Below are 13320 nucleotides of genomic sequence, written 5' to 3'. Positions count from 1 at the left end.
GCGATCGACTACGTGGGAGTCCAGCGACATAGCCATTACGCTAACTGCTGGTTCCCTGCACATGACCTTTTCAACAGACATCAGGACCATCACAGAGCTCCCAGTTCTCCTCCTTCCAGACCTGTGTAGAATTGCACTTCTCCATTCCTTTGAACTCAGCCAGGTCCACATGACTGACTTTGGTCAAGGAAATGGGACATCGGGACCAGCAATTAGCGTAATGGCTATGTCACAAGACTCCCATGTAGTTGACCGCGGTTCAAGTCCTAGACCCAGTGACTTAAAGCTCATGCCGGGTGTGTATGCGTGTGTGCCCAAGATTCCAAGAGGAGAGTAGAGGAGAAAGGATTGCAGCATGGCCATTCGCCCTGGGGGGTGATTTCTTGCTTTCTGTCTCTCTGGAGAGCGCATGCGCCCTATGGTAAAAACCCCTCCAAAAAAAAAAAAAAAAAGAGGAAATGGGTCATTACTTCGTAAGAGCTAGTGGGTAACGCACACAGATTCCTCCCCCGATGAGTTGTTCACAGAAGCACATAGTGAAAGGGAGCCTCCATTAGCCCAGGTCTCTGAGTGACTTGAGCTGAGCACCCTGCTGCCTTATACTGGACTAGGAATGTAAGTGAGAAATAATTATTTCCTTAATGTTTAAGTCTCTCACATTGAGCTATTTTCATCCCTGCAGCTAAATCTGGCTTACATAGGTTGAGGCAACCTTCTTTTTCTGTTGCTTAACCCTCTCAAGATCATTCTTGCATAAAGGCCCAGGTATTTGCTTTCCCACGGCTTAAGCACTCTTTATGAAACTGTCTTTTTTTTTTTTTACATCATTCAATTTCTGCTCAAAAAATTATCTTCTAACTGATGCCTCTCTTGGCCTTTAAAATTGCCTCCCCGCTATTCTGTTAGAGCATCATGGTTGATTTCCCGTAGGACACTAATTGTTATTCTGTTATTTATAAAATGATGTGTCTCCTGTTGTTCCAACTCTAGGTACCCCTTCTCCTCCCACACTGTACAAAAATGGCAGAGACCTTTGCTTGTTTATTCGATTTTCATTTTTCTTCTCCCAAAATAAGCATGAAGGAAGGGCCCTTGGCTATGCCCCTAGGACACAGGGTAGTGCCTGGTAAGTGTGATGTGTGGCTTAAAAGCTTTTACATGCTTGTTCCTGGTTGTATTCTCAAACTCTGCGGGAGCACTAGGGACGTTATGTACTCGCATTTACTGTATTAATTGGTGGAAAAGTTTGAAAATTACTTATAATTGAGTTAACTTAAAGCCATCTGCCAGCTACATCTGGGAAACTAGAGGAGGAATGTATTTTATTCATAGTTCCAGATAAAATCTGTATCTGTTCACTGTCTCACTGCACTCTCTTGAAATTTCTTGAGTGTCCTGGGGGAAAGTTTCTAGTAAGGTATGGTCCCTGCCACCATGAAGCTTAGAGTCCTGTTGTGGGGAAGGAGGAAGCCAGTCAGGGAGTATTAATGTTGTGTGATAGATACTGTGATGAAGCTGTGGCTAGGGAACAGAGAGCAGACCATCTGTCAGCAGTCTATAACATAAATTAATAAAATGCTACTACTTTTAAAGATGATTATGAAAATGATTGAAGGCTTTTACAAAAACAAGAATTTAAAGAAAATAGAGGCTGGACATGGAAGTATTTGCTGATAGACCTAGCTACTCAGGAGGCCTTGATTGGAAGATGGTGACTTTATGACCAGGTTGGGCTGGCCATAAACAGATGTGTGCTTGTAGTCCCTACGACTGGGGAGGCTGAGACAGGATGATCACAATGTAGGGAGACCTTGTATTCAAAAAAAAAAAAAAAAAAAGGAGGGGGAGAAGAAGGGAAGAGAAAAAGGAACCATAAACAGATGTGTGCTTGTAGTCCCTACGACTGGGGAGGCTGAGACAGGATGATCACAATGTAGGGAGACCTTGTATTCAAAAAAAAAAAAAAAAAGGGGGAGAAGAGGGGAAGAGAAAAAGGAAAGAAAGGAAGAAAGAAAAGAAAAAGAGAGATGAAAAGATTAGATACCAGGGCTGACATGTCGGTCTTATTCCTTAATATATTCAACTCAGTAATTGGGTGTAGAGGGTACTCAGGAAAAGTTTGTTGACTGAGTCAGTGGAAGAGAATGAGAAATACTAATTTCCCCTCTTTCAAAATGTCACTTCTGGGGAGCCAGCAGGTGCCTCAATGGTTAAGACTCTGGACTCTTACCTGGTTGACCATAGTTCGAGTTCCAGACCAGCAGTGTGAAACTCACACTGGGCGTGTGTGCATGCATGCCCAAAATTCCAAGAAGAGAATGAAGGAGAAGGGATTGCGACATGGCCTTCCCCCCAGGGGATGATTTCTATCTGGCATTCTTTCTCTCTGTTTCTGTCTCTCCTGCAAGCACATGTACTCTATACAAAAATCTATTTAAAAAAGTAATCTCTTAAAAATGCTGATTTTTTTTTCCCTTTCCATTCTTTATTATCTTTGGATTCTTATGTCTGATAGGCTTGCCTTTCCCTAATTCTGCTAACACACTCCCGTAAGACTAATCTTCTTCTGATGTCACCTTTGTAATGTCATACCCCTGTTTAAAAATCTTGAAGGGGATTCAGTTTCTTATACTATAAAGTACAGACTTCTGTGCTTTATTTTGGAGTTGATGATGTTTAGTCTGTCTCAGCTATCACTTGCTTTTCAGCTATTCCCTGATGTGGGCCCACCCTTGTAAGAGAGGGATTCTTTGGGACCAGCAGTTGGCATAATGGCTATGTCACTGGACTCCCAGGTAGTCGACCATGGTTCAGGTCCTGGACCCAGTGGCTTAAACCCATGCTGGGCACATTTGCGTATGTGCTCAAGATCCTGAGAGGAGAATGGAGGAGAAGGGATTGCGGTATGGCCATCCCCCCATGGGGGGGGGTAATTTCTCGCTTTCTGTCTCTCTGTCTCTCTCTTTCTGGCAAATGCCCATACCCTATAGAAATCACCCCTTCCCCCCAAAAAAGAGGGATTCTTCTTATAGTCCTTTACACATGACGTGCTCATGCCTACTCCCATTCATGTGGACTCATGCATCTGAAGTGTACTTCCTTCTGCTTTTCAGTGAAACAAATCATGGGTCAGCCAGGTATTTATGGAACCAGCCCTATCTCTGATCCTCTTAGTCCATTATGATTTTTTTTGTTTTCCTAATAGGAGATATTTAGATAAAAATAAGGGAAAAGAGTGTTGAAATAAATTTTGAGGAATGTATGTGAGGGAAATTTGAAAGAGAATCAGAAGGCATTGGCTTATTTTTCATCTTCAAATAGCTACCAAAACCCATTTAAAAATGCTTATAGTTACCTCATTTCTGTCCTTTATAAGGAAATGACTTCAAACTCTTAAGGCTTCCCATTTTACAGAAATGTTTCTCTAAATGTTACCATCAACTCTCCTTTGCAAAATTTTGTGTCTTTCATAGTACCATGTAGAGGGTTTATTTTTCCTTTTTTTTTTTACTATAAAGGTCTACAATATCATAGAAGTTGTAGGAAATAGAATTAAGGAAAAAATGAAAATCGCCAGTACTCCCACTACTTAGCAGTAATAGCCGTTAACGTTTTGTACATGTACAATGCTTTCCTTAGGTATTTCTGCACACTTTTACAGGTACGAGGTTGTGTATCACAGTAAAAGTCCCTCAACGCTGCTCACCATAGACTTAAGATGTCAACATTCAGTTAGGATGGAAGGCAAGTAAAGTCTTGCCTCCTGTGCTCTTATACAGTCTTATAGCAGGTTTATTCTGTTTTACAATTGTTTTGATATGACTTGCAGGTATTATTCAGATAGTATTAACCCTCCTAAGTGTAAAGAGCATAAAAGCTCTGAATGTGTTAAAAGTTTTAGTAAAAGGAGCCAAATAACTACAAAAGAAACATAAGCTTATTTAAAAAATAGAAAGTCTGACAGAAATGATTGATTTTTAAGGATATCTGATATAGTCATGATGTGGCAAGAATAGTGTTGTCTCTATTCAGATGTTAGAAAGGAGATAAGGGGAAGTCTGTGTGCCTTAAGGATATTTAATTAGGTGGGCTACTTGCTAACATAATGCTGGGTGGATTAAAACAACAGGAATTTATTCTCTCACAGTTCTGGAGATTAGAAATCTGAAATCAAGGTGTTGACAAGGTTGGTTCCTGCCACCCAGGATAGCTTGGGAGAAAAATCTGTTCCTTGCCTCTCTCCAGCTGCTCTCAACGACCAGCAATCCTTGGCATTCCTTCAATTATAGATGTGCCAGTTCAGTCTCTGCTCCCATCTCCACGTGGCATTCTCCCTGTGTCTTCACAAGGCTGTTTTCATATGAGAACACCAGTTTTATTTGAGTTAAGGACCCACCTACTCCTATACAAACTCCTCTTCATTAATTACATCTGCAGTGACCCTGCTTCCAAACAAGGCTATATTCCAAGGTACTGACAGTAAGATTCCAACAGTATCTTTAGTAGAAGGCACAATCAGTCCATAGCATAAAGTGATACTTTCTACACTATTCTTTGGATTGTAATTCCTTTTTTGATTGTTGTTGAATCATTAGTGTTGATGTCATGTTGTCCAGCTGTGCTTATTATGGTATTTGAGCTGAATACCACATCTCTGAGGAACAGGGAGGATGAAAACATAAAGAAAGGCTACTGGCAGAGTGCTCGGAGAGGAAGGAGTTTAGCTAAGATAGCTTTCCGGAAGCTGTAAATGTATACAGTGTCAAATGTGTCTAAGGAAATAAAGACTGGAATGCGTCTGTTGTCCTTAATAATGAGGAGGTTACTAGGGAGAAAGCAGATTCTCTGGGAGGGCTTGAGTTCGGTGGCAAAGCATATTGTAGAAGGTTCAGAAATTAATGGGAGGTCAGGAACGGGAGACATAAACTTCCTGTTTAGCAGTGAAACAAGTGGGGAAATGGGGAGGAAGTTTTTGGTAACTGTCCGAGGATGTATCTAGCATATGACAACTTTGGGTACATTTGTGTGTGTGATTTGTCTGGGTGGTAACTCGTTTAGAAAACTGTTTTATGTCTACATTTTTGGAATACAGCATAGCATCCTTAACAAGATAACTACTTGATAAGTTGTTGAACATGATTTTAATTTATTTATTATCTCTTTTTCAACCAGATTCTTCACAACATCATTTCTAGATTCCTTAAACATTAAATCTACATGAGGGTGAATTTTATCTACATTTTTTTGAGAGATTTTTGCTAATATGGTGTGTATGCTCCCCACAGAGACAGAGAGATAGAGAGACAGAAATCGAGAAATCTCCCCCCAGGGGGGATGGCCATGCCACAATCCCTTCTCCTCCATTCTCCTCCTGGGATCCTGGGCACGCATGCACATGCGCCTGGTGTGAGTTTTAAGCCACCAGGTCCGGGATGTGAACCGTGGTCAACTATGTGGGAGTCCAGCGATATAACCATTACATTATCTGCTGGTCCCAACATTTAAATACACTGTGGGCCTTTGGCATGACTTAGTGGAAAGGAAATGGGTTTTGGAGCCCATTATAACTGTAATGCAAACCCAGGCTCTGGCACTTCAGCTGTGTGATCTTGAACAAATGAAATACTATTTGTGGCTCTTTGTCCTCAACTGCAAAGTGTGGGTATAACCCCTATTTTATTGTCAGACTGTTGTAGGATTCGGTGTACAATGTTGTCTGTATCAATGGAAAGAGTTTTGATGTGAATTAGTATACACTCTATAAAAACAGCAACCTCACATGTTATACATGCCACCACTACAGTTTTTATAATTTGATTCAAGATAGTGAATGCAATATGATGTTATAATTTTAAATAACACAAGAATATTCTGTTGAAATTTGAGTGAAAAATTAGCCTTTGAATAAAAAGGTCCTGAGGGAGTCTAAGAAATTAGCAGAAATGGAAGAACCACCCTTGCTTCCAGGAGAAAATATTAAAGACATGGGTCTGTACTGGTATTTTTTGTTTAATTTCCTTCTCCTTTCTAATTGCATGAAATGTTCAGTACTGTCAGTATACCGAGAATAGACTGGCCTCAGAGACACCTCCTGTCTGGCAGCATTCACTCCCTGCAGCCTCCGGACATTGCAGTGTGTTTTGCAAGCCTAGGCCTGGATGTACTTGTCTATAGTGTTCATGTTTGAAAACTGTGAAGCATGCAGATTGAATTATTTTCTACTACTTCTCTGGTTTGTTTTACTTTTTTTCTAAAGTAGGTGGCTTTTTTCTTTTCTTTTTTTCTTTTTTTTAACTGTTGTTGAATTCATTAATGGAAAATTTCATTTTAAAAAATTTATTACTTTCAGATATTGAGCTACCTAGATAAAAAAGAAACTTGAATTGTCCCTTTATACAAGTAATTTATCTTAAAACACATCCCTTGTTTTCCTCTTCATTTTTTTCTCCTTTGAGTAAACTCATGTCAGTTTCTGGATGAAAATATTTTATCTGCATTACAAAGCAAGTAGATGCTTCTCTCTGTCTAACCATATACCTATATTTTGGGCTGGAAACTAAAAATGAACATGTAAACTGTGTTTTTGTCCTCTTGCTTTGTTCCATCTGTGTTATAGTCTATAAAATATGCATAGATTTGGAGAAGTGAAGGATATGTCAGGAGAAATAATTAATGGTTTCTTAACCAAACATAATACCATTTTTAATCTTATTATCAATCACAATTGTGAAAAAAAAATAAGATTGAATAAGTACTTTATTTTCCTTGTTTGGATGTCGTTTTTCTTCTTATAAGAAGCAAGCCAAAAAGGACAACTACCTTCTACATCAATACCTATAAAACTTAGCTTTTGAGCACTTAGCATGATATTTGTCTCTTCTTGTTTTGACTCTCTCTCTCTCTTTTTTTCTTTAGAGAGATTTTTGCTATAGGGCGTGTACACTCACCAGAGAGACAGAGAGAAAGCTGGAAATCATATCATGCCCCCTTCCCTGGCGTACGGGGGGGGGGGAATGGCCATGCTGCAACCCCTACTCCTCCATTCTTCTCTCAGGCTTTTGGGGATACACACACACATGCCCAGCATGAATTTTAAGCTGCCAGGTTTGGAACTTGAACCGCAGTCTACTATGAGGGACTCCAGCGACATAACCATTATGCCATCTGCTAGTCCTGATTCTCTTTTCTTAATATAATTTTTTTCTCAGTCTAGAGTGCATGCACACACATGTGAAAGGTAAGGGGAGAGTGAACGAGAGAGAGATGATCACCTTCCATGAGGTCTGGTCATGCTGTGATCCCTTCCTCAAGTCCTCCAGCCCACTGGGTTGGGGATTTGAACTGGTTGCCATATGGGTTCCAGTTTCTCTGCAGGCACTACTTTGATTTTTGATTATTAACCTCTCCAGTCCTTTTTTTTTTCCCCCCACTCAGCTTCGGGTAGTATGTTCATCTGCTAAACTGTTTACTGAACTAGATGTATATTATCAGTGACAAAAATACATGACAAGTTATCATCATTGAGTCTTGCTGAGTCATTTTCTGAGAACAATATTAAACCCATTTTGTAGACGAGGCTATCTAAGGCAGAGGGGAGAGCATCTGATGAATAAAATCACATCTAACATTGTGACAATTTCTTTTACTCTGAACCTATTGCCAGTTCTGGTTCCACTAATATTTGGTCTTATGAGAGACTTTTTTAGGTTACTACTCAGTTCTTTTTCTTTAAACTCAATGTTCTCTTGACCCATTTTTCTTTTATCTCCTATATACCCTTTTTTTCAGTTTATTCACTTATCATATGTTGACTTGACTCCAACATTTGTATTTCCAGTGTAAACCTCTATCATGTCTCTTCATGTTCATAAGCCGTTGGTCTGACATTTATATATATTGAATTCTAGGTACCGATGAGAAACTTCAAGTGGAAATATTGGGTCATCGGGAAAGTCATGATGCATTTTTGCACAGCAAAACATTGAAAAATATGTCCCAACTTTGCCGACAACCTAATACATAATAAACAGATATGAGAGATTAAAACAGAGATCTAGGCTCAAGGTCCATATTTGAAAATCATCAGCACATGCATATTCATTGAAAATGGGAAAAGGAAACTAACCTGGAGAGTCTAGGGAGTGAAGAGTTACTTCTGTGATGCCATAGCTGAAATAATTGCCTTTTCTGTGTTACTTAGAGTGTTTGTGGGTGTCTCTGTGAATGCATTTATTATACTTATTTGTATAAGTTTGTTAGCCACCTTATAGTTGTGTATTCGTGAGATCGTCTGGATATACGTCACAGAGCCTATTAGGGATTCTTCCCCTGTGACCTCAGTGAACAGTTGAGAAGATTGGTCAATCTAAGATCTTTTTGGTAATAGAGTTAATACAATATTTAGAGGAATATGAAGCATAATTTTTAAAATATCCTAATTTACAATCATCTCACAGATTTTATTATTGTGCAAAAAGTGAATTCAGTAGAGAAAAAGTCTTAAGGTTAGGGTACACTTGTGTAATGTTAACTCTTGTGAATAAAACCTTGGGGTTTTAGTTGGCCTAATACATATATATGGTATACATGTATTTTAAAAGAACTTTAGCAGTGTTAGAAACATCAATAGAATTTCTTTCTTTCTCCCTTTTTTCTTTTTTTAAGCTTTTTGCTATAGGGCATATGCATGAGACAGGGTTAAACTGAGAAATCACCCCCCCACATGGGGGGATGGACTTGCCCTCAATCCCTTGTCTTCCATTTTCCAAATGCATGCACACACTCCTGGAGTGATTTTCAAGCCATCTGGTCTAGGATTCGAATCACAGTCGGCTGTGTGGGGAGTCCAGATCCTTAACCATACCACCTGCTGGCCCCTCAACAGAATTCTTAGGAAAGTAACAGACTCAGAGTATTGTGGCCTGGCCACATCAGGAGTAGAGGTACCTTCAGACTGTAGTAATTCAACCTTTAACACAGGAAGCAGGAGGAAGAAAGGGATATGAGTATTTAGTCAGAGGAACTGGATTTAACTTTAATCATAGTAGTTACTACCAGGTCTGAAACATTCAACAGTTCATTTCTCTTTTCGTAGTCCTTAGTTCTCATCTGAAAATTGTAGATAATTATAGTCCTACATTTAAGTGTGGTTAGGAAGGTTAAATGAGGTACTCAGATGAAAAGCACTTTATAAAGCTAAAATGGCAAGCAGGCCACCACTGCTGATGGTTATTAATGTCATTTGCTCTGGTAAGGGTCCTGGTCACTCTCAGTCTCCTTTTGACCTGTGAGCTAACTTCTCAGAATGAGTTATCCTGAGGAAGAACAATAGAGGTGGCAGAGCAAAGGAGAGGCTTGTAAGGGTAATAGTAACATGGGTACAAACTGGTGTATGTATATAGTACTTTCAATTTTAGAGCACTTTCATGCATATTATCTTATGGTTTTAGAATAAAGAGGAAGGTATAAAAATATTTAAAAGCATTAGTCCAAGAGGGACACATCCAGTGGACAGATATATAATAAGACCAATTTTGCTTGCCTGAGGAAAACAGGCTCTGGAATGAATCCAGAAATGTTTTTTTAATAACATTGAATAAGGCTTTCCTAGTTGAAATAAACATTTATAAGGACAAAAAAATGTGTGCAAGGCAAGTTTGTATATGTTCATATAATGTGAGTTTAATTTTAAATTTTCCTCCAAACGAAGCATCCTTTGGAAACAATGATAGGGGAAAAAAAAGTAGCTCATACTTGAGCAGACCTCATGGGACTATTTTAAAGGATAGAAATGATTGTTAAAGGATCAGTCTCATTTCAGATTGCATACAAAGCAGGCAGTCCTTCAGAGTGAGGAGTAAGAAGCAAAGTCAGGAAATTGTAATGCCTTATTAAACATATTTCATAGCCCTAAGTTTTCCCAAATGTCCTTTGAAAGGTTCTTAGAAAGTTGTTGCTCTACAGAATTGCACCTTACTTCCTTGGAATGATAGATATTTATTCCTTTATCTGCTTACTTGCTGCCGTAATGACATAGTAGGGATTTATGAATATTTTAAGAAGTAAAAATCTTGTATTGGGCATTATGAATTCCACTATATTAAACAGGGTCTTTGCTAATGAGTGCTGAATTATCCTGTTTATTAATCAATTAATTTTATTTTTTTTTAAATCATAGCCACATAGATATATCATTTATGTCTTAGTATAATACTGCTTGTGATTATTTCTCTACAAAGTTAGACATAAGTTGCTTGGTCAAGAATGTAATAGCCTCTTATTATTATTTTTCTTTTTCTCTTAAAGTTTATTTTATTTATTTCTTCCATTAACAAGAGAGACAGACAGCACCCCACAAGAGTTTCAGCACTGTGGTCCATTCCCAGCTTCACCCAGCTTTGGACCCTGGGCATGCATGTGCCTTGTGTGCTCCAGCAGGCCTTAGTACAAACCCAAACTTCCCCATGTGACTCAGAGACACACAGTGTCGCCATTTATGGCTGTGCCATTCTCTGGCCCCATCTGTGGAGGAAATTATACTTCATATATGTTTCATTTTGCCTGTGATACTTGCCCTAGAAATCTAGAACATAGTTTGTGGTATTGTAGATGTTTTGTGTATTTTATTTGTAGAGGAATACTGACAGACTAAACTGTGACCAGAGGAAGACCAGATTGATGAGGCAAGCTAGAAAGCGATGAGATGAACAGCGACTATGCCTTGACACATTTACTGTCCCCAGCGTTATCAGGACTCCTTCATCACTATTCCAACTACCACACCTGTTTTATTCAGTGCAGGTGGTAGCCAGCTTGGTTTCTGTTCTGTCTCAGAGAAAGGGATGCCACTCAAGCCTTCCTGTTTATTCTATATTCCTTCTTCAGATTAGTGCAGGAGGTCTTGAGTGGAATAATTGATTTTGTGATTTTTGAAACAAATTAGACTTTCAGTCAAATAATTTTGTAACATAGAAAGTAGTTTTTAGTAGCACACAATATTTAATAAACTGGACTTTTTGCTTTTTCAGCCAAAGATGTAACTTACATATGTCCATTCACTGGTGCTGTACGAGGAACTCTGACTGTCACAAACTACAGGTTATACTTCAAGAGTATGGAACGGGTAAGATGTGGATTCAGTTTTTTTTTTGTTTTGTTTAGTTTCTTTAATTTATTATGGACATATGTATGTTGTTGGCAACCTGTCTTGCTCTTTTTTAAAAAAAGTTTATGTTTATTCCATGAGTAAGAGAGAAAAATAGGCACATATATTACTCCAGAAAAGGTCTTTTTTTTTCTCCAAAGTTTTTGCCAGAGAGAGAAACAGACAGAGACAGTGAGAGGGAAAGTGAGAAATCATCCCCCAGGAGTGATGGCCACGCCACAGCCCCTTCTTTTCCATTCTCCTTTCAGCATTTTGGTCACATACATATACATACCAAGTGTGATTTTCAAACTGCCAGATCTGGGACTTGAACTGTGGTTTGCCATGTGAGAGTGCAGCGTCTTAATCACCATACCACCTGCTGCCTCCCCATCCCCTGAAAGGGTCTTAACACCATCATCCACCCCTAGTTATAGCCATTATGGATCACGGGCGCTGGGTGTATTCAGAGGTCTGGACATGAACCAGCAGCCTTCCCATGTGGGTCTGCCTTGCAGTCACGTGTTACTGCTGTTCCACCAACCAGCATTGTAGTCATTTCTAATTAAAGGGTTTCTGACCAAGATTTTTATCAGCCACAGTTTTACCATACTAGTTGCTCAGTTTGTTTCTTCTTTCCTCCCTTTAGGACCCCCCATTTGTTTTAGATGCATCTCTTGGCGTGATAAGTAGAGTAGAAAAAATCGGTGGCGCTTCCAGTCGAGGTGAAAATTCGTATGGACTAGAAACTGTATGCAAGGTAAGTGTTGTAATATTTGTGTGGTTTTATTTGGTTTGAAAAGCTTTCTGTGAAAAAGAGCCTGTGTTTTAGAAACCAGTTCCCAAAATATGCAATTGAGTTCATACTAGAAAGCTAGAAGAAAACAAAATTTAGCAGTAATAGGAAAGGTGATTCACAAATGAGATTTAATTCTTTGGGCTCAGTTCAATCTGTACATTTTAACGTGCTCACAAATTCACAGCAACTTGTTTTTATAATGACCACCTTTGAGGTGCACAGTACATTACAGGATACAAAGCACTTTCACATTCATTATTTTACTTCGAGCCTCTTAAAATTTTTTTGAGGTCGGCTCAGTGGTATTACCTTTAATTTACAGATCAGAAACATAAGGGAAAGCTCTGAGCGGTGAGGGCATAGTCTTTGTAGTAGAAGAGCTAGGTATGATATTCAATACTCATCTTTTCCATTTCTAGTTCTCATAGCTTTTCTGCTTCTGAAACAATGGTGAGGAAAACTTGATATTCCCTATTTTCTTGCCTTCTGGTATTCTTTAAATATATTGCTACTTGAATAAAACTTAGGTTATCATATTTCTCCAGTGAATCTGGGTATTTAATACCATGTACCACTTCCCCATGTCACTTTCTTGTGGCCTACTTACTTCCATCTCAGTTCTAGATCACCTTGTTCCTTTCTTTGCCGGTCTGTCAATGCCCAAAGTAAAAGATACTGCACACATATAATTCAAGATATTTTCTTACGTTACTCATAGAAGTTTTGTGAGTCTGGCATTAAACCAATGACTTAGTAATCATTTTATGTTTTTCTATTATGGTCAGAAGGGTCTGTAATACAGTACTGTCCATGTGTCAAGCACAGCACCGCCTAATTACTTTTCTGTAGTCTTAAGCAGCAAATGGGGAATAGACTGTAAGAGGATGTGAAAGATGATACTGAAATCCTGATTATTTTAAATATTTTTTTTTTCCCTATAGAACAGACCATTGTCAATAAAACCAAACATTTGTAGGGCCCTTGCTATGGTCATTCCAGTGAGCTCAGTGGTTAATACAGTAATTCTAAACATCTTTACTAGTTACAAAGACATTTACTAAGGGAAAACATGATACCAGCTTAGGTTCCCATACACGTTTACTTTTAAAGAATGTAAAGCCAGCGTTCCAGTTTGGGACTGTTTTACTTGAGCGTGTATTATAAGTGCCTTGTAGAGTAGTGTCTCCTTGGTTTTGCAGAATGAGTTATAATAAAGCTACTTTGAATTCTGAGTTAAAGCATTTAAATAAAATAAAGGACATTTAAATAAATTGTATGAAAATAGTCACCATGTATAATGGAAATGAAGAATGATATGAAATATAACAACAGTTAATCATGCTTTTAAAGGGCTTTTTATGACAGAAACTGGGCCTTC

At 38.7% G+C, this 13320-nt stretch overlaps 1 protein-coding gene across 6 annotated transcripts in view; it reads left to right on the top strand.

Moving 5' to 3' along the window:
- The window catches only part of MTMR2 (myotubularin related protein 2), a 98664-nt gene that overhangs the window by 49432 nt on the left and 35912 nt on the right, over positions 1–13320 (top strand). For all 6 annotated transcript variants that reach the window (XM_006162587.3, XM_006162585.3, XM_006162586.3 and 3 more), the window contains 3 exons: positions 5913–5988; positions 11028–11122; positions 11793–11903. In XM_006162587.3, the coding sequence (XP_006162649.1) occupies positions 5943–5988; positions 11028–11122; positions 11793–11903 (252 nt within the window). In that variant the 5' untranslated portion in view covers positions 5913–5942. The remainder of the gene's footprint in view (positions 1–5912; positions 5989–11027; positions 11123–11792; positions 11904–13320) is intronic.

Source organism: Tupaia chinensis, unplaced genomic scaffold (assembly GCF_000334495.1).
Source record: "Tupaia chinensis unplaced genomic scaffold, TupChi_1.0 Scaffold140218_1, whole genome shotgun sequence".
NCBI classification, from domain to species: Eukaryota; Metazoa; Chordata; class Mammalia; order Scandentia; family Tupaiidae; genus Tupaia; species Tupaia belangeri.
This window is presented reverse-complemented; position numbering and strand designations above follow the sequence as displayed.